General features: G+C 46.1%; 1 protein-coding gene across 1 annotated transcript in view; it reads left to right on the top strand.

The window, feature by feature from the left end:
• Positions 1-7,613: 7,613 nt before the first annotated feature.
• Positions 7,614-27,041, top strand: part of LOC119464444 (E3 ubiquitin-protein ligase lubel-like) — a 163,731-nt gene continuing 144,303 nt past the window's right edge. The window contains 2 exon segments of the mRNA XM_037725423.2: positions 7,614-7,896; positions 17,356-17,425. Of these exon segments, the coding sequence (XP_037581351.2) occupies positions 17,401-17,425 (25 nt within the window). The 5' untranslated portion in view covers positions 7,614-7,896; positions 17,356-17,400.

Consider the following 27,041-nt stretch of genomic DNA (forward strand, 5'->3'; position numbering starts at 1 on the left):
AACGTTTTCAAGGTTTTCAAAGTTTTCAAAGTTTCAAAGATCAAGGTTTTTGTGTGTGCAGTGTGTGCTTAACGAGATCTTAGGTCCTTTCTAGGCCATGAATATGAGATGTGCTGGCTGGTGCTTGCACGTTTTTTGCAGATAGTATTTTTCTCGCATATACATGATGCAATAAATATCGTGTAAGAAAAAAACAACAACAGTGGCTGAATCGGTTAGCGTGGTAGTCTCGCAACCCGGAGGTCGGTGGTTCGAATTCGCAGCCCGACGAGCAGTTCTTATTTTCGCGCAGCTTGAGAAAGAGTTTTTTTGCGGTGACACCTACAACGGCACCGACACTTGTGAGGCAATACAAGCTTCGCTTGAAAACGCCGCTCGTGCTGAGAGCTCGGACCTTGCAATAACGGTCGGCCCAAAAGGCTGGTGCCCAATAAACGCCTTTACAAGTGGTGGAGGGTGCTTCGGCCTACAGCGTAAATCCCGGAGCTTCGATCCCGTACCCTACGCTCAACCATGCCTGAAGACGCATCCCAGCAAGCGCCTCCTCAGTCGGTCATGTGCTCTGGTGGGCCTCGCCACAGGGACCCTGCCATCTTCAGCGGCGCGGACGAAAGAGATGTGGAGGACTGACTGACAACGTATGAGAGGGTAAGCGCTCACAACAAATGGGACGACCCCGCAAAGCTGAGCAATGTGATCTTCTATCTCGCGAGTGTAGCCAGTCTCTGGTACAGCAATCATGAGACCGATTTTGCGACGTGGTCCTCGTTCAAGACTTCTTTAGTGGCGGTGTTTGGTCACCCTGCGGTGCGCAAGCTGCGAGCGGAATCGCGTTTGCGGGAACGTGCACAGCAGCCGGGTGAATCATTTACCAGCTAGCTACATTGAAGATGTTCTGGACTTGTGCAAAAGAGTCAACGCGACGATGTCGGAATCCGACCAAATAAGAAATGTCATGAAAGGGGTAGAAGACGATGCATCCAATATGCTACTTGCGAAAAATCCGTGCATGCATAGAGTGACGATGTCCGTGACAGACATCGTCACTCTATGCCAAAGCTACGAGGAGCTACGAAGGCAGCGCTCGTTGACACGTCACCCTTCATCGCGTGACGAACACATTGCTAGCATGGCCACCATATCCTACCAGTCAGCACTGCTTACCGAGATGAAAGCGCTCGTTCGAGAGGAAGTTGCATGCCAGCTCTCCGTGCTAACCTTAGTTCAGCCGCCGCATGTGCAACAGCCCGCAACGAATGTATGCCAATGCTCCGTCGTGTGATCGAGCAGGAAATCGCCGAGGTCTTGCCAGACCAGCATGCACATCTTCCTGCGGCCGCTGCGCTAAGCTACGCTGATGTCGTCGCGACACCCCAACTGGTCCCAACGGCTGCACCACTCAGCTACGCTGAAGTCGTCGCGAGGACTCAACCACTCTCTACGAGTGCGCCTCTCCGTTATGCCGATCTCGCGGCTAGGGCCCGACCGCAGCCCGCCATGCAGTCATACCAGCAGCCACCTCGTACAACCCGACCTCTTACATGGATGGGACCTGCCCCAGCGAACCGGTGGCGTACTTCCGACAACCGGCCCATATGCTTTGCGTGTGGCTATGCCGGTCACGTCGCTCGTTATCGTAATCGCGTTCAGCCGCCTAGCGCCGCATCAGCCGTGACAAGCCAGTTCAACCGTCCATATTATCACCCCCCTTCGGCTTTGTCACCGACATTCCGTCCGACGCCAGCTATTCGCCGTTCACCGTCTCTGTATCGTTGCGTCCAGGAAGCCAGACATGTCGCGTCGAGGCAGTGGGGAAAACAACAACGGTTTATTGAACACTCGTACATATATAGGATCTCAAAGGGGGCGTTGTCTTTCTGCCGATAACAGATAAGTAATCCTAATACATGACGCTTGCGGTTTGACATGCGATGCGCTTGCGCGGTACACGTGTAGCGCTCGGCGCCCAACATACGATACAGTCTCCACGCCGTCGCTCAGTGTCGCCGATGCGACCCCGTCCCGTAACTCGGGACGAAGAAAACTAATCGTCGCAGTCCAAGAGGCAAGGGCTGCAGCGCCGTCGAAACATGAAAATCCTCAGCGCAGTCCTTCAAACATGATCGGAGTGTTTGTTGACGGTGTTCGCGCATCTGCACTCATAGACACTGGAGCCGCCGTCTGTGTTATGGACGTTAAGCTTTGCCGCCTACTTCTGAAAGTTATGACGACCTTTTCTGGTCTGTCCCTCCCACAGCCAGTGCTCAGCATATCCACCCCTTAGCGGCCTGCACTGCTCCTGTTGTTATTGACGACGTTCTATACGCCATAGAATTCATCATCCTCACCTCGTGCTCTCATGACGTTATCCTTGGCTGGGATTTCCTCTCGCGCCGCAATGCCGTCATTTATTGCGCACGGGCCGAGATGGAACTCTCGCCGCTGTTAGATTTGCGGCTCACCGACAATACTTGGAGGTCGTGGAAGCTACTTGGCCAAGACGACACCCACGTTCCTTCCAACGCGTCAACGGTCGTGCCCATGTACTGCAGCGGCCTCCCAGCTCAGAGGCCGTTGCACTACTGTCTCCATCTGACCGCTTCCTCACTCAGAAAGGCCTGCTGCTACCTTTTGCGACAGTGGACATCAAACAGGGCTACAGCACTATTTTCGTTTGCAACCCGTTTCCATACTCTGTGATGCTGCTCCGAGGGGAATGTCTCGGCTATGTACAAGCGATCGAAGGCGTGCAAGTTATAGACTTCCCCGATGACAATTGCTGTGCTAGTTCCAGTGCGCTCACTGCTATTTCTACCTGTGAGAGACCGTCCAGTGATGTGTTAGGTTCTTCTACTTCCGATGACCTATATACGCCGGTCCAGCGATCTCAACTTTTGTGCCTCTTAGAAGAATTTCGTTCTTCTTTCGATGGAGGGCAATGTTCCCTAGGCCGGACATCAACTGTTACACACCGCATCGACACTGGCTCGCAACCGCCATTGCGGCAACGCCCGTATCGTGTATCTCCTGCAGAGCGTCGTGTAATCAACGAACAAGTCGACGACATGCTTCACCGCGAGGTGATACGACCTTCCAACAGCCCATGAACATCCCCTGTCACCCTCGTTACGAAGAAAGATGGTTCTGTGCGGTTCTGTGTCGACTACCAGCGCCTCAGCAAGGTCACACACAAGGACGTGTACCCTCTCCCGCGCATAGACGGCGCCATTGCAAGTCTACAAGGCGCCGAATTCTTTTCATCTTTAGATCTGCGCTCAGGGTATTGGCAAGTACCCATGGCAGACGCCGATCGGCCGAAGACAGCTTTTGTAACAACCGACGGCTTATACGAATTTAACGTAATGACTTTTGGACTTTGTAATGCGCCCGCAACTCTTGAGCGCATGATGGACATAGTTCTGTGCCGCTTGAAGTGGCACACATGCTTGTGCTATCTTGACGACGTTGTTGTTTTTTGCGCCGGACTTCACAACACACCTTCAACGCCTACGGTGTGTTTTGACGTGCTTAACAAATGCTGGCCTACAACTAAAGCTAAAGAAGGGCCGATTTGCAGTTCGGAAGCTGAAAATCTTAGGTTACGTCGTATCCAAGGATGGAGTACTCCCCGATCCAGCCAAACTTCGGGCCGTCGCCGAATTCCCTAAGCCAACGTCCGTCAAAGAATTGCTCAGTTTCATATAATCTGTGTTCTTACTTCAGACGCCTTATTCGCAATTTCGCGGCCATCATCTCACCCCTGACGAAACTGCTTACAAGCAACGGGCCCCTCACTTCGTGGCCGTCCTAGTGCCACGAGGCCTTCACAAAGCTCCGTCATCTGCTAACACCTCCGCCAATTTTGCGCCACTACGACCCGACAGCCCCTACTGAGTTGCACACAGATGCCAGCGGCGTTGGCCTCGGCGCTGTTCTTGCCCAATGCAAACAAGGGTTTCCTGAATATGTCGTCGCTTATGCAAGTCGTACGCTTACGAAAGCTAGACAAATTACACTGTGACAGAAAAAGAATGCTTGGCCATCATCTGGGCTCTAAGTTCCGGCCTTATTTATATGGCCGCCCATTTGACGTAGTCAAGGACCACCATACGCTGCCAATCTTCACGCTGCCTCTTGCCAGCCGGTCTGCAACCTTAACCTTGCCCTACTCGGCCGTTTGGACGGGTAGGCATCGATTTGTATGGTCCCCTTCCCCTGACGTCGGCTGGAAATCGCTGGGTCATTGTGGCAGTCGACCACCTGACGCGATACGCCGAAACAGCCGCCCTACGGGCAGCTACAGCGCGCGATGTTGCCTCCTTCCTGCTTCGACGATTCATCATAGAGTAACATATTAAACGTAAAGAGTGTACACTCCCGTAGGCCCCTGCGGCCGAGTTTGTGCTCTCAGCGCACCTAATCCAGAGTTCGACGGAAACCCGTCTAGCGAGGAATAAGCATAGTGAAATAAAACGAACGCTCGCCAAAGGGCAAAAAAAAAAAAAGACATGTATTGGAAAATAAAACGACGTTTCGGGTCCTGTACGGGACCCTTGATTACAATGAAAGCAAACGCAGTGGCTCTCGTTTAAGTATGGGATAGATGGCGCAGTGCGCGTGAGTAGATTTCGGACAGATTCCCACGTACATGTCCTGTTCATCGCATGCTGTGTCGTGAATGTGCAGCGATTCAAGCATTAGTATTGCTGGCAGTTTCTTCTCTGTGGCGATAATGGACGCCGATTTGCAGTCTATGTAGTGGCCTGTGTTCTCGTTGTGTTCTGATAAAGCGTTTGAAGATGAGTTGCCCTTCACTCTATAAATAGTTGCACCCTTTGGGGCGTATTTTTGCCACAGAACAATAATCGTCATCTGACTTGCGTGGCTTTCCTTTCTTTAACGCTGTGCGCCCGGCACTTCTTGGTCACGAACGACAAGAGTGTTCTCGACAGGAAAGTAGCAAGTGCAGAGTTTTCAAGATAGGAAATGCAAGCAAGACAGATGACGATTATTGTTGTGTGGCAAAAATGCACCCCAAAGGGTGCAACTGTTTTTAGAGTGTTGGCGACATCGTACTGATGCTGTTTTATGTGTTTTTTGAAATTTCCGGTCTCTCCAACATAGTTGCGTCACAATCTCTGCCGGTATTTTATACACAACACCGGGGTACCTTGATCGTTCCAAGGGGTCTTTTACGCGCATCATTTGACCACGTAACTTGCTTGACGGGACATGAGCAACCCAAACGTCGTACTCATTGAAAACTCTTGCCAAAGCCTCGCTTACCCCGCGCGCATACGGAATGGCTGCGCGTTTACACTTCTTTGTAACCGCTTGGCGGTTGGGCGCTCAGGCACGACGTTCCTGCTCTCTGAGTATTTGAGGCGGGTATCCGCTATTCGACAAGTTTCTTCGTACGAAGTCCAGTTCTGCTCGGCGTCTTGTAGGGCTCGAACGGAGACGGAAGGCGCGTTCGAACAGGGATGACACGACCACGCGCTTATGGCCCTTTGCGTGTACGGAAAGGAAATCGAGGTATTTTCCCGTGTGCGTGGGCTTTCAATATAGCGTTGTGGCGAAACCCTTTTCCATGCGTTCCACGAGAACATCAAAGAAAGCTATGGGGCTGCTCTCCTCATATTCCACCATAAACTGGATACTGGGCTTGAATGAGTTGAGGTGGGCCAGGAACTTTGTATATATATATATATATATATATATATATATATATATATATATATATATATATATATATATATATATATATATATGTACAGGGTGTCCCAGCTATCACGCAGCACGATTTAAAAAAAGAGGAATGGCGTTACGCGAAGCAAACCTAGTGCGTATTGTTTCCAGTACAGTGGAGTAGCCCCAGTATATTTTTAGTTACTGCGATTTAATTAATTAAAAATAATTAATTATCTAACTCGAGAAATACTGTCCTAGTTATCAAAGTGTCAATGAGAAAGTTGTAGAGCAACATAAAAAACTCCCGATACAGCTTTCCGTTGCTCAATACGTGCTACATAAATGTGTTTTTCCGAGTGTGAAAGAAGCCCGCGAATACACGCAGAATTACCGCACGACTGGCCGCTCGAGGCACTTTGCGTGTATTGGCGGGCTTCTTTCATGCTCGGAAAAACACTTTTATGTAGCACGTATTGAGCAACGTAAAGCTGTATCGGGAGTTTTTCATGTTTCTCTACAACTTTCTCATTGACACTTTGATAATTAGGACAGTACTTCTGGAGTTAGATAATTAATTACAATTAATTAATTAAATCTCAGTAACTAAAAAAATACTGGCGGCTACTCCTCTGTACTGGAAACAATACGCACACAAGGTTTGCTTCGCGTAACGCCGTTCCTCTTTTTTTAAATCGTGCTGCGTGATAGCTGGGACACCCTGTATATATATATATATATATATATATATATATATATAGGGTGTCCAATCTATCATGCATGAAGATTTAAAAATATGCAAATGCCACGTAGTTGGACAGAACCAAGGTAATCTTGTTTGCTGTCGCTTGGAGATACTCAGATTATTTTCGGCATTCTGCGTAATTACATAAGTAGTCTTAATTAAGTAATCAACTTCTCAAATATTATAATTAGATGAGAACTGTCATTGAGAAAATTGTACAGCAACATGAAAAACTCTCGATACAGTTTTCTGTTGCTCGAAACGTGCGGCATAAAAGTGCTTTTGCGAGCATCATGAAAGAAGCCCGCGAATGCACGCAAAATTGCCGCGCGACTGGCCGCTCGAGCCATTTTGGACATTTGCACAATGACCCCGTAGTGACAATGCGTGTAGCTTCACATTCGGAATAAAAAATTTCGGTCAATGCCTATGTCCATTATTACGTACAAAGAGCCAATCAATGACCAAGCGGACAGCGGTGGACATCCATGAATAGTTTTGACTACACTGGTGAGAGTAAATTGGGTTTGGGATGTATTTATTTGCCACTATGCTTTAAAAGATTAATTCCTAAAGAAAGAAAGAAAGAAAATAACAACAGCGTATAATGAAGACAGCAGTAGACAAGCTTACGAACATACGGCATATAAATTTGGGTTATCCTTCTGTGCCCTTGATATATGAACACGAGTGAGAGGGAGTCAGGTAGATTGACGCTATAGGTGCTGGCCTTTCGCCACTCGCAAATGCCGCGCACGGCGGACTCTCTACGACCGGCAAGCTTGACCCAGCCGGCCCGGACGCCGACGCACGAGGATCCTAAGCGTGGGCTGGTTGCTTGACGTCAGGAGCGCCAAGCGTCACGAGGCGGTCGCCAGTGGGCGCGGCGGAAGACGTGGTCTTTGGGAAGAACTCAGGAATCGCCTAGGTGGACGGGAATTGCGTGCTCTGGAGGGGACCTTCGCCGGCTGCCTTTACGAGGTTCCAGACATCGCGAGCTCGCCGGCTGCTATTTATACTGCTTCCTCGGCGGCACCGGCGGCGCGCTTTAAAATTAGCACCTTTTTGGCTGTTCCAAGAGCATGCGCAGTGCAAAAGTGACGACTACCGGAGAATAACAAATAAAAGAAAAAAAGAATTACAAACGACCGAGCAAGCGAAGGGGCGAGAGGGCGAAAAAAAAATATCCCTCAACGTTGTTTGGCTTCAGAGCGGTGGCGGCGGTGCTTCGATTTGCAGCAAGTTCACGGAACTCGGATCGCTCGGAACCAGCGCCAGGACACGCTCGCGACGCTTTGAAATCCGCGCTCGACAGGAAACACGCGGGAAGGAAGCACGGCTTGGTGAAAGCTCGCTGGTTCCGTAGGACGCACTCCTTAGCGGGCAGCCATGTTTATCCTGTAGGCCACTCTCAACTACTCCACCCTTTATACTGTGCGTTTTGTGGACCTGGGCATCCAGAGGTGAGCATCTTCTTTAATTTATTTTTGCTGTCTTCATTTTTACACGCCGATGAAGGGGTCGCCACTTTCTAGATGTCGTCACGACCTCGCTTTTCATGTGTTATCCGTATAGTGCCTGACTGTTCTGTTCATTTAAGACGTGAAAGAACTCCAGTAAAAACGCCACATGCCTCTCGTTTTTCAGAGGCATCAAGCTGTAGCGACGCGCCTCGCGTTCTGCGTTAGAATTTCCTATGATACGTGAACTTATGCTGTAGTCAGCTCAAGACAATTCGTTTGCTTCTAGACATAGTCTTGCATGCTGTTCGGAAACCTCACCTCCTGGGCACGTCGTAGATTGACTTCGGTCAGGAGCCGTTTTTCTTCCACGTTATTTCCTCATACGTAAGGGCATACTTCCTTCGTTTGTTTTTGTTTTAAAGTAGAACTTACGAATGAAACTGAATTGGGCTGTCCCTTGATGTCGATCTTTGGAACACCTAAGAGTAAAAGTTATCCAGGGAAGGTTGATTAAATAAGATGGAAAGTTGGGCGAGTTGGTGAAACTGCATATGGTAATAGCGCAAATGGACAACACAAAAAGACGAAGAAGGCCACGGGACAAGCTCTGTCCTGGGCTGCCTTCATATTTGCGTGTTGTCCGTTCGCGCTGTTACTATATGAAGGTTGATTCAGTTTTTTGTTCGATGTTGTTCGTCTTCTAAGCAATTTAAGAGCTTAGATGGCGTCGTCTTTTACTGATTGCCTGTTTTACAAAGTTGTTTTTAAATCTTTTTGTTATTATTTCGGCAGGGAAATCTACAAAGCCGTAGCTGTATGATTTCCGTTAGAATACAGCAGGTCAATATTGCTCCGTTAGATTACATTAGGTTGAGCTCTAAGCTGTAGTTTTTGCTAAGACCTATGCGTTATAAGGCACGAAGTATAAAAAAAGAAGAAGAAGAAAAAAAAAAAACGAGAACGTGTGGGTGTAAGAAAATGAAACCTGTCTCTATAGCGAGCAGCTATTTGCGTCTTAGTGCGAAGTTCACTTCCGGTTTCAAGGTACCAGGTCTAAGGCGGAGACATGCAGGTAATTTGTCTTGATCAAAGGAATCACAGTTTCATGTAACCAAGCCCATTTTTCTTCGTGCAAGCGCTTTTGCACCAGAGCATTTTACGCAGCGAGTGTCACTGCTGTGCAGACGCGAGACTTTCCGGGTATGGCGCACGGAATTTCAGCATGTTTTCTGACCACGATTTTCCTAGACTGAACGTTGCCTTTTGCCTCTCGGCCTAAAATTACCTGCTTCTCCGAATGTACTTGCAATGGCCTCCCTTTCAATTGATTTGAAACTAGTTTATTGAAACAGTTATTTGAAACTTTGTTATTATGTATTATCTGAACACTATGCTGTTCCGAGAGACAGCTTTGTGAAACATTCCAGGCCAATTTTCATTCGACATATGTACATTTACAGTGAATGAGACAGGAAAATAGGCATTTCTTTCTAGTCCACTGTGAAGGGCTTAAGTGCATGCTGCGCATATACGAGAGTACCGCCTTACTTTAAATTTCACCTCAAATATTCGCAGCTGGTCAAATTTTTCGGCTTGCAGTTGAAGTATACAAGACGGAACAGTAACACACCCAGGAAAAGTGTGAAAAAAATAAATAAAATAAAAACTTCTTTGCTTGGTGAGTACCAAGCTGATTTATTTGTCATTTAAGAAGACAAAGGGAGTTGGATATCAGTGTTTTCTTCAGGTATGGTTTCAACATTTGTGCTTAACTATAAGGATAATTGCCTCTCAGTAATGTACTGGCGCATTCTAGAGGCGTATTGTATCCGCATGCGGTTTGTCAGGAGAAAGCACAATTATTGAGCCAGGTTTCGACGAAGAAACTACCTAATGTCTTGTGCGGGGCCAGTTCCTGCCGTGCCGTAAACCTGAAGCACGATGTAGACTGCAGACATTCCGTTGACGTGTTCTCGTTGAGATGCCTGAGAATAAAACACAAGGCGCGAGAACGAACACACACACACACACACACACACACACACACACACACACACACACACACACACACACACACACACACACACACACACACACACACACACACACACACACACACACACACACACACACACACACACACACACACACACACACACACACACACACACATATATATATATATATATATATATAAACCAGAACACTTGTCGACATTGAAGAATCGTAACCGAAATTCCGGTAAAGTAGTTCGAGACAAGAGACCACGGGCGCCCGGCGCGCTCCTTGTATCCTCATAGCGCATCCCTGACAAAGAAAAATAGCTGGTTCCACTGAAGTTCTACTGGAACCAGCGAGCCTCGCGCATCCTTGTCACCGATACGCGCAGCGCCAAGTCACAGCCATAGCGCCGGCGGCGTTGAACGCCGTACGGTGTACAATTAACGTTCTCAAATTCACGATTCTTTCTGCTAGAAGTTCACGAAGCTTTCTGCTAGAAATACCTTTCCTACGGTTGATACTAAATCTAGATGGTCTCCCATCTATGTGTGCAAAGTTTCAAGCAGAAAGGTCGAACTGTTTGTTTACAACACCTATTATCAAAGTTTATTCTGCTCGAACGAGCGTTTTAAATTATTCGACGACAATTTGGAAATTTTATAGGGTGCGCCTAGGCACCTACAACATTGAAATTGTACTTGACGCACAATCTATTCTTAGGAAGGTTCATCTTGATACGCCCGGTTATTCGCAAAACATTTTAGCCTCCCGCCATGCATCGATGAGAACTCCAGTTTCTACAAATTCGATAATTTTTATACAGTGCTTCCAAGGCATCCATAACCTTGAATTTCCTCCATCATGTTTATCCAAAAACGCGCTTTATGTCTATACCAAGTTTTATCTCTGAAGCCACGCACAATGCAAAGTACAATTAACATAACTTCAGCAATTTTCCACGAGGCGCCTAATTGAACATCCAACACACTGATATGCTTGGCCACACATCACTTTTAATATGCCCAACATCGTTTTATTTTAGTTTAAACCAAATTAATTTTTTGCGTATCAGTGGAATACACTAACCGGAGGCGTACTGCTTCCAACCTCTCCAGCCATATTTAACCCGACCCTACCTATCTTTTCAGACAGACAGAGAGAGAGAGAGAGAGAGAGAGAGAGAGAGAGAGGAGAGAGAGATAAATGGGGTGGAAAAGGCAGGGGGCTTAACTGGAAGAGCATCTGGTTTGCTACCCTGCACTGCGGGAAGGGTAAAGAAAAGAAAGATGGAAAGAATAACGGAAAGATAAAAGGCGAAAAGAAAAAGATATAGAAGAAGAGGGAAACGTCTGTGAACACTATAAGTCTCTCTGACAGGCCACTCGAACGTAAACACTTCAAGAATGCCTTGACCGACTTGTGGTGTGACGAGTGTAGAGGCCGGTGTTCCAAGACTGTCTGCTTCGAAAGCGCCCGACCGTCAAGACGAGTGAGCGCGGTCTCGAGTGACTGACTGCCAATGGGCTCTGTATCGGGGACAACGGTAAAGAACGTGTTCAATAGTTTCTTCACTGCCACAGTGGTCACAAGCAGCACTGTCTTCTCTTTTTGATGTGGAGAGAGAGAGAGAGAGAGAGAGAGAGAGAGAGAGAGAGAGAGAGACAGAGTAAACTTTAATGGGGAAAAGGCAAAAAAAAAAAAAAGAAGGAAGATGTGGGTGGAGCCCCTAGTCCAGGGTCCCACTGGCTTGAGCGGCTCGCTGGGCTTGGTCCAGGAGAGCCAGCTGACTGTCCTGTTCCTCGTCCGCAAGCCATGCCTCCCACTTTTGATGTGGAAAACAAATTATTCGACGCCAAGTCACAGTCGGAAAAGTGCGGTCGTTTCGGGTCGGAATAGGACAGGTCCTCCCATCTCCTCAGACTTTATAATCTTCAATAGAATTTTCTCGATCAATTTTCATCCGCATTAGGAGAGGATGTTTGGAGCGTACGTTTTGGAATAGACATTGCCCCCCCCCCCCTCCCCTACGCATCTTGTCTCAATAACGCCTTCGCAGTTAAAAAAAAAAAAGTGTGGGAGTCCCACGACTGGAAAGACTGCAGTTACCGTCGGCATGACGTAGCATGAGGAATCACGTGGACAGCGCTGCCGCATTGGCTGCGCCGGCAGTATCTAGAGGAGCGGGACTGAAAACGAAAGTTTTTATTCCGAGGTGAAAGGCGTGTAGACGACGACACACATAGGAGAGATACACACACAAGTTTTAACCACGCCATGTGAGCCTTAGCCGCGCTCTGGTCCACAACGCAGCTATAATAAATACAAGGCATTGAAGAGAGAGAGAGAGAGAGAGAGAGAGAGAAAATCATTAATGAAAGGCAGGGAGGTCAACCAGAACTGAGCCCGTTTGGCTACCCTGAACTGGGGGAAAGGAAATGAGGAGAGATATACTAAGAGAAGAAATAAAGTCCGCTGTGGATATCGCCGACTTAGCAAAAGATCTCTGCTCTCTCACTGACGATCACTCAGTCCGGATCACAGACGGTCACTCAATCCGGTAGTTTTAAAAAATCGCAGCAGCGCTTTTGCGGCCTTTTGTAGCTGAGATATTCGAGGCCATGATCCCAAGATCAAGTTCAAGGTGAATGGTTTTTTTATCCAGCTGATTTAGAGCTGTGCACAGGTCATGTCTTTCATTTTGAAATGATGGGCCATAGCACAGTAGGTGCTGTATGGTCTCCTCTACACAGGAGGCATTGCACTCGGCGCTGTCAGCTATTCCAATCAAACACGTGTATGCATTGGTTAATGCAACACCCAAGTGTAAGCGGCACAGCATTGTTTCCTCAGTACGCGGGAGTCCAGGTAACAGCCGCAGTTGCATAGATGGGTCGAGAGGCTGCAACCGATGCTGGGTGAATTCAGGTGTGTGCCACTTCTCCAATGTCATACGGTGCGCTAACTTGCTTAGGTGTTGGGCTGCGTCAGTCCTCGATAAAGGCGCAGAAACAAGGTTTGCTCCTTCGTGTGCTTTTTTAGCAGCTTCGTCGACGAGGTCGTTGCCGGAGATACCGCAATGACCCGGCAGCCACTGAAACACGACGTCGTGTCCTTTCGCGATCATATGATGGTGCATTTCCCGTATCTCAGACACAAGTTGTTCACAGGACCCGCGACGAAGAGCTGACAAAAGACATTGTAGGGCCGCCTTTGAGTCACAGAATATTGCCCACCGATTAGCTGGTTGGTTGTTAATATAATCAACGGCACCTCGGAGGGCAACGAGCTCCGAACCGGTCGATGATGTGACGTGAGAAAATTTGTATGGGATGCTTATTGATCGTGATGGCATAACCACTGCGCCCGTGGAGCTGGTCTGAGCGGTAGAGTCATCCGTATATATGTGGACTCAGTCAAAGTAGAAAATGTGTAAGTAATCTAGAGCTGCTTACTGCAAGGGCAAGGTAGGCAGGTCAGTCTTCTTTTTTAATTCTGGAATGGAAAGGTGCACTTCAGGTTGTTTTAAACACCACAACGCTGGCGGTGAACGTGTCGAGGGTGTGAACACCGATGTTAGGGAGGCACGATGAATGCTGACCACGTTGGAAGGAAGGAAAATAAGAGGTGAAAGGCAGCGAGGTTAACCAGGTTAAGTGTCCGGTTGGCTACTCTGCACAGGGGGAGGGGGTAAGGGCAGAAAAGATAAGAAACCAAGAGAAGACAAAAAATGAATAAAAAAGAACGCATCAGTTCGCACATTCTATAGTTTTTCAATCTGCCCTGTTTTTTTTTAAACGTACTAGTGCTTTTAAAGCACAGTTCGTGCCGACATCGGCTGGGACCAGGGACCAATAATACTGGCTTCCGTAAGGAGACTGCTGTCAGTCTTGTCGAGCGTGGTGCTGAGGACTTTCCTTTGTGCACTAAAATGACGACGATCCCACAGAAGATTTGCTATCGTCTCTTTGCACCCGCAAACTTCACAATCCGAACTTGTGGCCATTCCGATAAAGTAGGAGTACGCGTGGGTAAAAGCTACTCCAAGCCATAGGCTACAAATGAGAATTACCTCCCTTCGTGGTAAGTCATGTTGAAGACGGAGCTTCAGATCAGGATCCAGGGAACAGAGGCGCTGGTTTTTAAAGTGTGTCAAATTTCATTGGGCTAACGTAAGCTCGCGAGCAAGCGCACAGAGCTTCCGCTGCGTCTGTTCTGGACATAGGGATAGCGATGCAATCGGCACTGGTATGTGAAGATCGAGCGGCTGCGTCTGCTTGCTCGTTTGCAAGGATGCCATAGTGACTTGGCAGCCATTGAAAGACAATGTCATGTACTTTGTCAACTGCCAGATGGTAAATTTCGCGTGTGTCCGCACAAGTCGTTCGTGGTGTCCACGGCGTAGTGCAGAGAGCAAACTCTGGAGGGCGGCCTTGGAATCGCAGAAGATGGACCATTTCTGGGGCGGTTCCTGATCGATCAATTGCATTGGTGCACGCAGAGCTGCAAAGTTGGGAGAATGACGCCTGTGGTCGTCGTTCTGGCAGGCGATCAAGAGAGATCGATTGCATCGGTGAAACGTGGCGAATATGGGCCGGGCCCTAAGCGTGTCTGTGGACATGGAAGTCGTGATCGGATGGTCTTGAGCCGTGATAACTGTTCCTGCTGTTGAGGCGCTCCGCGCAAGGCATTGAAGAATTCAGAGAAATATTGGCTCGTCCTGAAGTTCTATCGCATGTCCCCGTGCGCGACAAGGTTCCTATAATTGCATTACGAAAGTATTTTCGAATGGTGCCCGCAAGCGTTCGCGCAATGGTGATTGCTTATGACCTGTCAAATGCTCATATGCTGTCACCTAAGCACACATCACTGCTAAGCACGAAGTCGCGGGATCGAATCCCTGCCCTGGCGGGTTCATTTCGATGGGGGTGAAATGCAAAAACCTCCGTGTACCGTACATTGTGTGCTCGTTGAAGAACCCCAGGTGGTCAAAATTAATCCGGAGTCCCCCACTACGGCGTGCCTCATAATCAGATCGTAGATTTGCCACGTAAAACCTTGAATTTCTTTTCGAAAGCACACAGCACAGCGCAAGTGCATACGTTATGTATAGTATATACCGTGCGTTAATGACGAAAATAAAAAAAGAACTGCGCAGGAGATGGGACAAGAACGGACAAAACTGCGGTTTTTCCTGCCAGTTTTCTGTTGTCACACTTTTCTCGCTGTTATTCCGGCGTGAAGGCGTACCAGTGAGGTCTAGTTCAGGCGCTTTTGGCAATTTACCATGGTCTATGTTTCTTTTTATAGACACTTTTTTAGAATCGCTTCTGAAATCGAAATGCACCGTGTTGAGGTGAATTATCTGAATATGCGGACACCACTTGCACAAAAAATCGCCATGTACAGGTAGCTAATTAGAAAGATTCGCTGATTAAGTTTGTAATTGTTCAGTATGTTACCTGTTTAAATCGTGAAAGTGAACAGTAGTGAAGTCATGACTGCTTAGGAAAAATACTAAGACTAGCGCCATTTGTGACATATTGATTTACAAAATGTTGCACGAAATATATTGGCGTTCTTGTTAACAGTTTCTTAAAAGCCTCCCTCCAACAGCCCGGATTAATACTGCTACGCTAATGTATATTTTATCATATTTTAGGGACGGTTATCTCGAAAATGATGCTAGTTCACCATTTGTAATAGTTATTTTCTTGAATTTCATTTCCAACAATTGAATGCCTTGAAAAGGTCATTAGTAAATGTTTTTAATTGCATAATTGGAAATTAGAATCTGCCGTGAAGGTCATGTCTGCCTCTTCATGTATTCCACCTGAACAGACAGAAATGCGTTATCTTTCGCTGGCGATTTCGGACACAGTATATTTTGTTTGAATCAAAAGAAAGAAAGAAAGAAAGAAAGAAAGAAAGAAAGAAAGAAAGAAAGAAAGAAAGAAAGAAAGAAAGAAAGAAAGAAAGAAAGAAAGAAAGAAACGCACTGTCTAAAATTAAGGAGACACTTAAGACTGATTACATGTGGGAATGCGAGAGCATTGCAGTTCCTTAGGGGAAATGTTTTTGATTGATGTTTTCGACATGAATTAAAGTTCTTTGTGCTGATTCTGTGTGTGTATTTGCGTATACGTTGGCCACAGAACGGAAACATTCGGATAATTTTTCTGCAGAGCGATGAATTTTATTTCAAGCTATGCGATCCTCTATGTCTAATGGCAGGTCTGCCGTGATTATGTCATCTTCTTCACGTTTCACAGCTGCCGCTGAGGTAGACGCTTCAGAGTCCGTCGCTGTAGAGACCGCACCGATGAAATCTGAAGAGCAAGTGACGAGCGGAAAGCAGCGCGCTCATTTTATACTCTCATGACTTGCGCCCCCTCCTCTCCATTGGCTGCGCCGTCACGTGCCCAATGACGCACGCACTAGGCCACATCTTTAATCAGCCACATGGCTGCGACGTGACGTGTGCAATGACACACACACTAGGCCCACCTTTAGTAAACCAGAATCGTGGAGCCGCCATGGCGTCGGGGAAGCGTCCTCGTCTCGCACCCTGGAGGCACGGGTACGGTTTCCACCCAGACCGAAATGTGCCAAATTTTCTTTTCAAGGACATTAATTTAGTTGGTTTACAGGAAGCTCCCTGAGAAATGTGGCGTCAATCCGAGCATTGTTTAACATGTTTTTACTCTTTGCGGCGTCGGTCATTTTGGTACCGTCGCCGGAGTTTCTTCCTTAGGGGACATATAATGCTTTGGCATTAATAAGGATCGCAGCGAAATAGAAATATCGCGCACTTATGTCCATGGAAACGCTTGCTGCGAATGCGTGCGATTGCTGCACTGAGCTGTAATTGGCTTCGGTTTTACAGACAGCGTACAAAACGAGTACATTTCACATCGTTCTCTCGGCAATGGCTTCTTGCGCGTAAGAAACCGGTTCGGCGGACTACGTATGCGCACAAAGTGACCGTGCATTGTATTTTGTAAACATATAGCGTCTGTAAAGCGTTATCTGCTTTTAGTTTGTCTAGGACCAATAATTTGGCGGTGAAAAACTTCCCTCGCTTTGAAGGCAGGTACAGAAATGTCCAGGAGGCAGTAGCGCACCCAGGATCTTTGCCGGGGGGGGGGGGGGGGGGTTGACAGTTTGCCAATGTCATCTAAGCAGCACTAATTTCGATTTCTTCAGGGGAAATTGTCAAAAAATGCGCTTATTGCAGGTGTGCAGACGATTGCGCGTCTTACATCTTAGTTGCAGTACTGAAATGCGCAAGGAAAGAAAAGGGGTTAAACAAAAAAAAGGGGGGGGGGGGTTAAGTCGGCCTCAGGGGGGGGTGGGGGGTTACAACCCTGAATCACGTAGTAAAACAGTATAGTGTTAGTTTCTTTGTTTTCGCCCTGTGTATGCATTGTCGTACTGAACAAATTTACTGCTGTTTTACAGAGATTGGAGGAACATGACAAGGCTGGAAAGAGCGTAGCCGTCAACATGTTTGCAAGAAAAGATGTAGGAGGTGAGAACTTCATTGTGCGAAGAACTTGAATTCTCTTTTGCGTGTCTTTTTTGTCTTTTCCTTTTTCCGGTCAGGTAATAATTCTGCAGGAAACTGCAAAAAGCGTTCGACACGGGCTTTCGGAACGAAAGTTCTTTATATGATTGTCAGCTTATAATGTGCATCTTTTTTGCATTGACTGCTCGCTGGTCGCACTGGTCACTCGATGCCACAAATGCAGAGTTGATGAAATTTTGCACTTGTGACTTCGTGATGGTGGGAAAGCGCCTAAAGGTGCACATGCGCGTGTGATGAGTGGTTATAAGTTGCTAATGGCGAAGCCCGCGCATTTTTTATCACATGATTTGTCGCAACTGTTTCTTTTCGTTTTTGTTTTCTTACTGCAATTCAGAGGCACCGCGCTTTTTGGGCAAATAATATACGTGTTATATATTTTTTTGTGTTCGAGTAGCTGATAAAAGTGTAACAAAAAGCCCAAGACTAGGCTATTTGCAACTGCAGAATCGCTTTCATTTCCGATTTCCGATAGGGCAGTGGGCGTCCACGCAGTCAGGTATGTTCAGACTATGCAGGAATTGAATACTGCTTGGCCGGAGTGTACTTGCTGCATAAATTTGAACGCGCGTGAGAAAAGTGAATGCAAGAACTGCCAGCAAGTGTAAGTTATTATAGTGAATGCATAGTATTATGTGACATATCGCTTCATATACACAGTGGTATCGCTGTGTAGACGTAGCTACATCATGTTATATTATCCAGTAATCGTTGCATTAAACCTGCCTTAATGTCATATGAAATTAGGGCAGGTGTAATGAAACGTTTCCTTTCGCTGTCCCTCTGCCGCTGTGAACACCACTGTCGTGTCGCGGTCATAGCGTTCTGTGCTATGTTATGCGAATCTTCAATACGGACCTCTTTAAAGAATTGACCCATCTTGCGAGTTAAAGAAACCGCGAGGCCTGAGCAGGCAAGACCAAGCATGCCTTCATATCGCATCAGGCTTAATTAACGTGGCTTACACCAGCTACTTGATGTGCAAACTTCAGTTATTATTTATGCTTCATCGCGTTACAATTTATGCTCACAGTACATTTGAAACATGCCACGGCTTATTTTGGAGAAATCAAATTGACACGCTTAACCGTGCAAAAAGTTGCGCTGGCGGGTGGATTGTGGTCAAGTCACCATGCGATCGCACATCGTATATAAGCGCGTAAACTACGTGGTTGACACGTGTTCTCTCCACTCTTTTCCTTGCATTTATTCATGAGCCACCTAGTTCACTTTTACACGAAGGCTGTAATAAAATAATAAATCGGATTCTTTGTATGAGCAGTACGAACATTTTGAGGGCGAGCGAAGCTCTTTTTGACATTTTCGTCAAGTAGAGCTTAGCTTTCTTATAAAATAGCTTTGTTGCCCGTGTTCAGACAATTCATGCATAAATTGCAGACTGAAGTGTTTTAGTTAGAAGCACGGCTGACAGCAGCTTTTTTACGATGCTTTATTGACGCTTTACTCCGAAAGTATTATTGGAGAAACTTTGTTTTAGTGGCAAAAATAAAGTTGCCCTTATTCCTCCCCAATTTCTGTACAAACTTTGGCTTCATTTATTCTCGTCTACCCCGACGCTCACAGTACACGACGCACTAACTATTCACTTAATGATAGATCGTACTTTTTCGCTCGACCACTTCGCTGTGAGACGAAGTGCCCTTTCCTTACGCTCGGTCGCACCTTCTTAAACGAATGCTTCGAGCACAGCGGCCACGCGCGCAGCAACCTTATTTCCATTCCGCAGTGTCCGAGAGACGCGGTTGCGACATAGCCTGGCGGACATTTCATTTGCCGTTTCATTTGACATTTGATCCGACAGTGAGCGCCACCTTATGGCAGCTAAAGTACGTCGGGAATGGCACACAGTGCATTTCGTAGACCGCAGCCTCGAGCAGACAGTTGCCGTTACGAATGGCAAGTTGAGTGACGTACCAAAGCACGTGTACACCAAGTTCCACAGTGGCCAACTCGACGGCATGTTGGTGCAGGCGGCGATACGCGGGTGTTGAAGCTTCGTAAAACGCTGTAAGAATGAAAAACTGGCCGGTTCTGGTTGGGATTCTAGCAGAAAAAAAAAGAAAGATACGGACAAGCAGAGAGAGAACGACAGGTTTATCTCTCTTCACAGTTTTTTTCCCCCCGCTAGGGCAATTTTTAGCCTCAACAAGAACATTAACCACGGCGCCTCTTGCAGAGAGACCACCTAATGCGCCGTCGCATGACGTGCAGTTGGTGCACAGTACAACGCGCTTGGCATTTTTCGCACATTATTTTTGACAGTACATCGACGATGTCGCGAAGGCAGCTGGTGAGGCCACATGAAAGCTGCCGCTTTAAAGGTACACAGAGAGAAACTCAAAACAGACACTGAGGCTGACATCTCCATAGGTTTGCCTGCAACTCTGATGTAGTTTAAAGATACCAATTCAAACTCACTTAATGGTGTAGAGGAAGCATATTTTGATGGAATCACTTGAACACACAATTTGACGCTATGCAACATTGTGCTATGTGCTATACATTAAGAACTCGAGCTCCTTCTTGAATGACCAAAGTTGACTCCAAGCAGTGTAATTGATTCTATAAGATGTGGCTTGGCGCTATAGTTGCGCCCTTGTACTACAAGTCAGACGTGTTCTCGTGTAACGGGCCTCCTATTGCATCTTCAACGCTCTGAAGCCCGACTCAAAAGCCTGCCTCTACAGGATTCAGGAATGCTGGATATGCAATGGAATACTCACTACACGTCTTGGTGTCAGACAGCGCGCTTCAGAGCAAACATGACCTTTTCCTGGTATATGCACTGCTATGACTGTGTCTTTTTCGTGCTCTCATGTACTTGGTGACCTGCGGAGAGAGCTGTCTCTCCTACATGACCGAGTTCTACGTCAAACTCCATTGCTTGATGTACACCCTTGAGCAAAACTATACGGACCACAGGGTCACTGAAAAAACTTAATTTCTTCGTAATTAAAAGGCATAAACTGGAATTGACGTGTACACTGAACAGTTCGCAATGCCAAGTTTGTACTGCAGTCTTTAATTTCAAGTGGTGTTCACAGGCAGAGGAAAAAATCGGCATTATCGCGCAACCCCTGGTCCGTATAATTTTGCTCACATGTGTGCGTAATAGGAGGTGCAAATTGACTGTGCACAGACAACAAATGCCTTCCTGCAGCTGTGTTTATCCCAGCTGGTATGTTAAATATATTTAGGAAATTATGTCGCAGTGATGTGACGTGAGGCAGAAGAGGAAAACTGACGTATAAGATCATGATCAATGGAGTCAGGCTATTGAAAATACAGAAGACTGAAAATACTGACAGAATACTGAAAATAAATGTGTAGCAGGCACTACTGTGTATTTTCTGGTTGATACTCATAAACACGAAGAATAAAGAAAAATACCACAAATATTCGTGCTTGACAGTAGAGGTTGCAATGTTACAATGTTGCAATAAGTGCAGAAAATATCACGCGAACTTTAGAACTATATCAGCTCGAAACCCGCAAGGCAGTGCATGCAGCTCATATGAAAAACGTAAAGACCATGAGTGAGTGAGTGAGTGAGTGAGTGAGTGAGTGAGTGAGTGAGTGAGTGAGTGAGTGAGTGAACTTTATTCGGTCCACGATAGACGCGAGTAAACTCGACGTCACCTGGCTAGGCCCACTCGGGGACCATCAGGTCAAACTTGACGGCCCTCTCGCGGGCCCTCTGGACTGCCAGGATTTTATAGGTCTGATCCTGGGCATTAATAAGCGTCATCATTTCCTCTTGGGTGAAAGGGGGACCGGCAGAGGCGCAGCCCGACAGGACATGCTCGAAGTCCGCATAACCACCACGCAGCGGGCAGTCCGGGCTTGGGAACAGTAAATGCCATGAAATTAACTAGTTGAGGACAAATATTTTGATCAATCTATGTCATTCAAGGACCTTGTTTACATTTGTGTACATATGCAACGGCCAGGGAAAAACCTCAATTACGCTGTCCTTCGTTGCAATGGAACTGCGCAGGAGCAGCTGTTGCCGGTCGTGTATTGTGAGTAATAGCACCGAAATTATAGTCGCAACAGTGAGTACAAATAAAAAGCAGGAGTTCTGCAATATATACACTAGAAATGTGAAGATAGAATGGAATATACAAATGCGAAGATATAACTTGATAAAAGGCAAAAAAGTGTCGTGTGGAAACAAAGTTCACTGCTTGTATACGCAAAACCTCGCAACAAGATATTTAAATATATGTATATGGCTCCAATATATCTACCTATTTAAGCAAACGTCACTGCACATAATGCGTCAAACAAGACAAACAAACATGTTGCGCTGTCACAGATAGTAAACTTTACACCTTGAAATACAGACGATCCAGGCAAGAATAAAACTATGATCGCAGAAATCGTGATATGTACTTGGGCCATGCGGTGGTCGCGACATCACCATATGGGTAGAATAATAGAGAAATAATGCAGAAATCAGTACGAAAATGTGCAATTTAACTGCCTGCAGAGCGGCAAGAAATATTCTGCACCCAAAATTAAAGAAGGGTATAACTTCGGTTCAAAAAGGAAGTAAAAGCAGGTAGCTAAAAAGGAAGAAAAGGCCAAACGAAAGCCACAGATCATGCGGCAAGTTAAACTACCCAATATCCGAGTGTGTTTGTTGGGAAACACCGCGTAGGCCGGTATTTCAATGAGCAAGGTCGGACAAAATTGCTTATTGATGTCCGCGTAATTTTCGTATTCGCATGATAATTTTGATCATGATGCTAATTGTTAGAATGAACGGCGAACATTTCTGCGGTATTAAAATCTAATGAACAGTCATACGTTTTCATAATTACGAGTTTATGGACCTGAAAGAACAGAGCTTTTTACTTGCATTTATTTTTGCTGCTTCGCTATCTAAAAGACAAACTTCACTCGGCGGGGAAGTTTAGCGAAGCGGTCAATGACTTCGGACACGTTGATGCCGACGTCTCTGTGGGCGTATAGAAGTGCCAGACTAACCATGCGCTCCTCAGATATTGTAGAGCGCAAGTAGGTTTTTAGTAATGTAATGTTAAAAAATATTCTCTCTGCACTAGCAGTGGTCACTGGAAGGGTGACTAGAATCTGCAGCAGTTTGCACACATTTACATAGAACCTGCAGTCGCAATGAGAGAGGTTACTATTCCGGTGCTAAAACCTAAAAACACTCATTCGATGTCGTTGGCGTCCTTGTTTAGGTATACCTTGCAAAAAACAGTAAGCTGTTCGATTCCAGCAATATCCGTCGTTTCGTCAGCAAGTATGGAGAAACAGCCTGCAGCGTTTACTTTTGCATCTAGGCTTTCTTAGATAATTTCACCACAAGTTTCTATAATTTGGTTACTGGGGCAACTTTACAAATGGTTCTTCAGATATGTACGCTCATCAGCTCCCCCCCCCCCCCCCCCCCCCCCCTCTGGCTACGCCCCTGGCTACGCCCCTGGCACGCTCGTCAAGTGCTTCGCTAGTGCTGCCGTTAGCGCTAGCGCAAAGTGCACCTTGGTGACGTCTGCGGAGGGAAGTGGCGGCACGGCTACGTGGTGGTCGTTTTAAGGTAACAAATCGGCCGTCGATGGCGCCTCAATTCCTTCGTTGAACAGGCAAATTCGTTCTACTGGTCTTCGTTGTAGAGGCGTTCACAATGCATATGAATGATAGGAGTTCTGTCGGGACATGACTAATCCTTCGTTATACAGGACATTTCGTTGCAGAGGCGTTCGTTGTAGAAGCGTTCCACTGTATACACTTCTTCAGAAGCTTCTCCCATAGCTTTGCAGTTGAGCGCCCACCTCGGCTGTATATGGGAGGTTGCGGGTTTCATACACCTTGCCGCCTATTCGTTATGAGTTTGCCATTAGCTACAAACTTCCAATTGGCACTGGCGTCCTAATGTTGATAATTACAAAAGCCATTTAGCGAATCTTAGTTAATTTGGCTGCTAAATGATCGGAAAGAAAATTTCTTGTCCACCTTTGTTGCGAATCTTGTCCTGCAAAATGTATTATTCTGTATCGAATTCCCTATATTTAATAATTAGAGACAGTTGTCGCTGAAACACCCGTACACGTGCAACATGTTTAGAATTCATGAAGTCGACTGGCCTCAGTGACCGATTGTGAAGTGTTGGACAACCGCTCGTGTTCACACTGAGAGTACTTTCTTCCCTATCTCTCCTTTCTTTTCATCCCTTTAAACCACTTCCCCAGTGTAGGGTAGCAAACCGGACGTGCGTCTGGTTAACCTCCCTGCCGTTCCTTTCTTCTTTCTCCTCCTCCTCCTCATGGTTTTGGGCTGCTGAGCACGAGGTCGCGGGATTGAATCCCGGCCACGCCGGCCGCATATCGCTGGCGGCAAAGTACAGGAAACACCGGTGTACTTATATTTAGGTCACGTTGAAGAACCCCAGGTGGTCGAAATTAATCCGGAGGCCCCCACTACGGCGTGCCTCATAATCAGATAGTGGTTTTGGCACGTGAAACCCCAAATTAAAAATTTTAACGCCTATCTCTCCAACAAGACAGTGGGTTATGTTATTTTTTTTTGCGATGTTTACAGTTGTATCATGTGCAGTGTTGGATAGTTGCCAGTTTTGAAGAACATCTCTTAGTGCTGGCGACCCAACCTAACTGAAGGCGGTTGCTGCACTTGGAATCTTCCGCACTCTCGTCATGGCATGCTGGTGAATTAGCGCAGAGTTCTCAAGTCGAGACTGCCACGGCAACGTACCGACTACGGCTTATCACCCATGCTGAAACCTCATTTCTGCAGCTATTTTTACTACTCTTGGCTTTCTCCGAATAGCTTAAAAAAGTGACAGCAGATTTCAGCGATTCCTTCGGCTCTGAACTCATTTACTGCGACAGCAGCACACTCCCACAGTGAAGACCACTATCTTATTGTTGTTCAGCGAAAATGTGGCTCATGCCGGCAATGGGGGATTGGCCAAGAAATGGGTAGATTATTTCAAGCTATAATCAGAAATAAGAGAAAGAGATAATTTATTAGAAAGGCAGAGAGGTCAGCCTGAGCGTGCATGCTCTGGCCTGCTACTCTGAACAAAGGGAAAAGGAAAGGTGACAAAAAAGAGTGATGAAAGATGATGATGAGGACAGGAAGAGGGAATGCATATATACACTAACACAGTGGTTTCCTTAAAGTCTTGCGTCTAGTCCGCTGATCTTCAGGTAGTCCAGAGCAGCTCTTGTACCTATTGATGCTACTGTACGGTCCCACATTGCGGACAAAACATTATTTTCGGACAATATTCGCCTGCCAGTGCCTGCTAGCGTCGAAGCCAGCATCTTCCACTGTGATGCGTAGAGAGGGCAGTCGCAAAACAGATGTTGGAGGGTCTCCGACTCTTGGCAGCGTTCACAGTTTCAGGAAGGCTATGGAGTAAATGGTGTTGAAAGGTGAAATTACCTGTTATAATGAGATCGATAAACGCATATACTAAAATTGTAACGACCATTTTACTTTTTGCTTGCCGGCTTCTTCTTCAATTAATGGCGCACCCTCACTATAGCAGACTGGACGAGAAGCCAATAGTTATTGGGCGGTTGTTTGAGGGGGGGGGGGGGAGTGCGGTCGTATAGAAGGTATTCATTTAAAGTAGGAAATTGAATATATATATATATATATATATATATATATATATATAAAGTCGACGCGAGAAACTAGTTGGGACCTTTCCATCGCCTGACATGCGCACAATGCCCACACGCAACCTCCGTTCTCTGTGGCATAGTAATGGATCTTGTGGAGTTCGAAATATGTGTTTGAACAGACTTTAGCACTTCCAGGTTCCCAATGTCTAAGTAGGCTAGACTTGTTTAGTTGCAGTCTATAGCTTTATGGAACCTATTGTGCTTTGCTGTTCGACCAAAGGCTTATGATCATTTTTTTTTGGTCAAGGTGGTTCAAAATTTTACTGTTTTATTATAATTGCTTCAGACAATCTTGCCGCATCATGTTTACTTTCGTTTCTTTTGTGTGTTATTATGGTGAGGTTACGTTGTGGTTAGTGTAATATGTTTCGGGAACTTGTGAACACACTAATATTATCTGTTTCTATCATACAGCGGAACAGCGTCCGAGCAGCTACCTGCCCCGTGTGTCGGCAGCGTGTCATTTGAGATGACCATTAAATGTAGTTTCCTTACGCCATTTTATTAAAAATTCGGTGTTTGTGTAAATCAATGTTTAAGCCGCCGGTGATGAAAATGATCCACATGGGGGTTAATCAACTCTGAGGCCTCAACTATTACTTCAACTGATGTCTCAAGCAAAACGACGCTGAACAACCTATGACATTTGAGCGATTTTTTTTTGCTTCTACATTTGCCGTGCTGCTATATTGTGCATTTTTTGGCTGTGAATAATTTGAGATACTGTGTAAACTACGTGGCGTTATCACTGCACGTCGCTGTTGTCATTCACGCCATCTATGCTTTCGACGTTGTTTTCCATCAACTGCGTGAATGTCGGGGCATCCTTTATTGTGGGTATGTGCCATATTTGAGGCTGATCATTATCAGCGTCACGTACGCCTCCTCCGTGCCGCTGACTCTGCTTTCACGAGCATGACAGCAAAGGGTTGCACGCCAGCGCACGAACATGTTGTCAAGAACAATTTCTATACGATGCACATATTGTCATCCTCGTCCACTACAGTATTACTTGTTCTCACCGCTCTTGGAGTCTGTGTGGAGCGCAAAACCTCGCTGTAATTGTCCCTCACTGTTGTTGTGATAGCGTGGTGGTTGGCGCGCATACTCCTAAATGCACACTGCTCGAGCAACAAGGGTTCGCATCCCAGTAGCGGCGGTTTGTGTATAAATTTTCGTTTTCTTCGCCCTGCGGTGATGGTGAAGCTGGGGATGACGAGGTGGCCAGATGGTGACGACAATCGTTGTTACCTGTCGTCTATGACGACAACGGTCGTCGTCAGCGTAACGGAATGGACGGACAAGGCAAACCCAATTTCGAGCACTAAATTGCAGTAGCAATACAAAATGAGTAAATAAATAAATAAATAAATAAATAAATAAATAAATAAATAAATAAATAAATAAATAAATAAATAAATAAATAACGTAAAAGCTTGCAAACTCCCGTTAGTTTTCTTAATGGTGGTACAGCTGACACACTGGCTAGAGCAATATTATAAGATATTCCAAATTGATAGCGGCTATTTTTCTACCTCCTCACGCCGTAAGGCCAGGTGTCGTCGCCACGGTTTGTCCCTCCAAATAATAATAATAATAATAATAATAATAATAATAATAATAATAATAATAATAATAATAATAATAATAATAATAATAATAATAATAATAATAATACAGGAAGGTTGCTCGCTTCTAGGCATACCCTTTCTTCTGACAACGCTGCATTCACCCGTATGTCGAATAGAAGAGCCAACAATACTTTCACATCTTCGTACATTATTGTGTGTAGAGTGTTGCAGATTACTTTAGCTCCCGCAACGGCTGCTCGGCGTTTTTTAGAGCGCAGCTCTTAGGCCCGT

Source organism: Dermacentor silvarum, chromosome 1 (assembly GCF_013339745.2).
Source record: "Dermacentor silvarum isolate Dsil-2018 chromosome 1, BIME_Dsil_1.4, whole genome shotgun sequence".
Lineage (NCBI taxonomy): Eukaryota > Metazoa > Arthropoda > Arachnida > Ixodida > Ixodidae > Dermacentor > Dermacentor silvarum.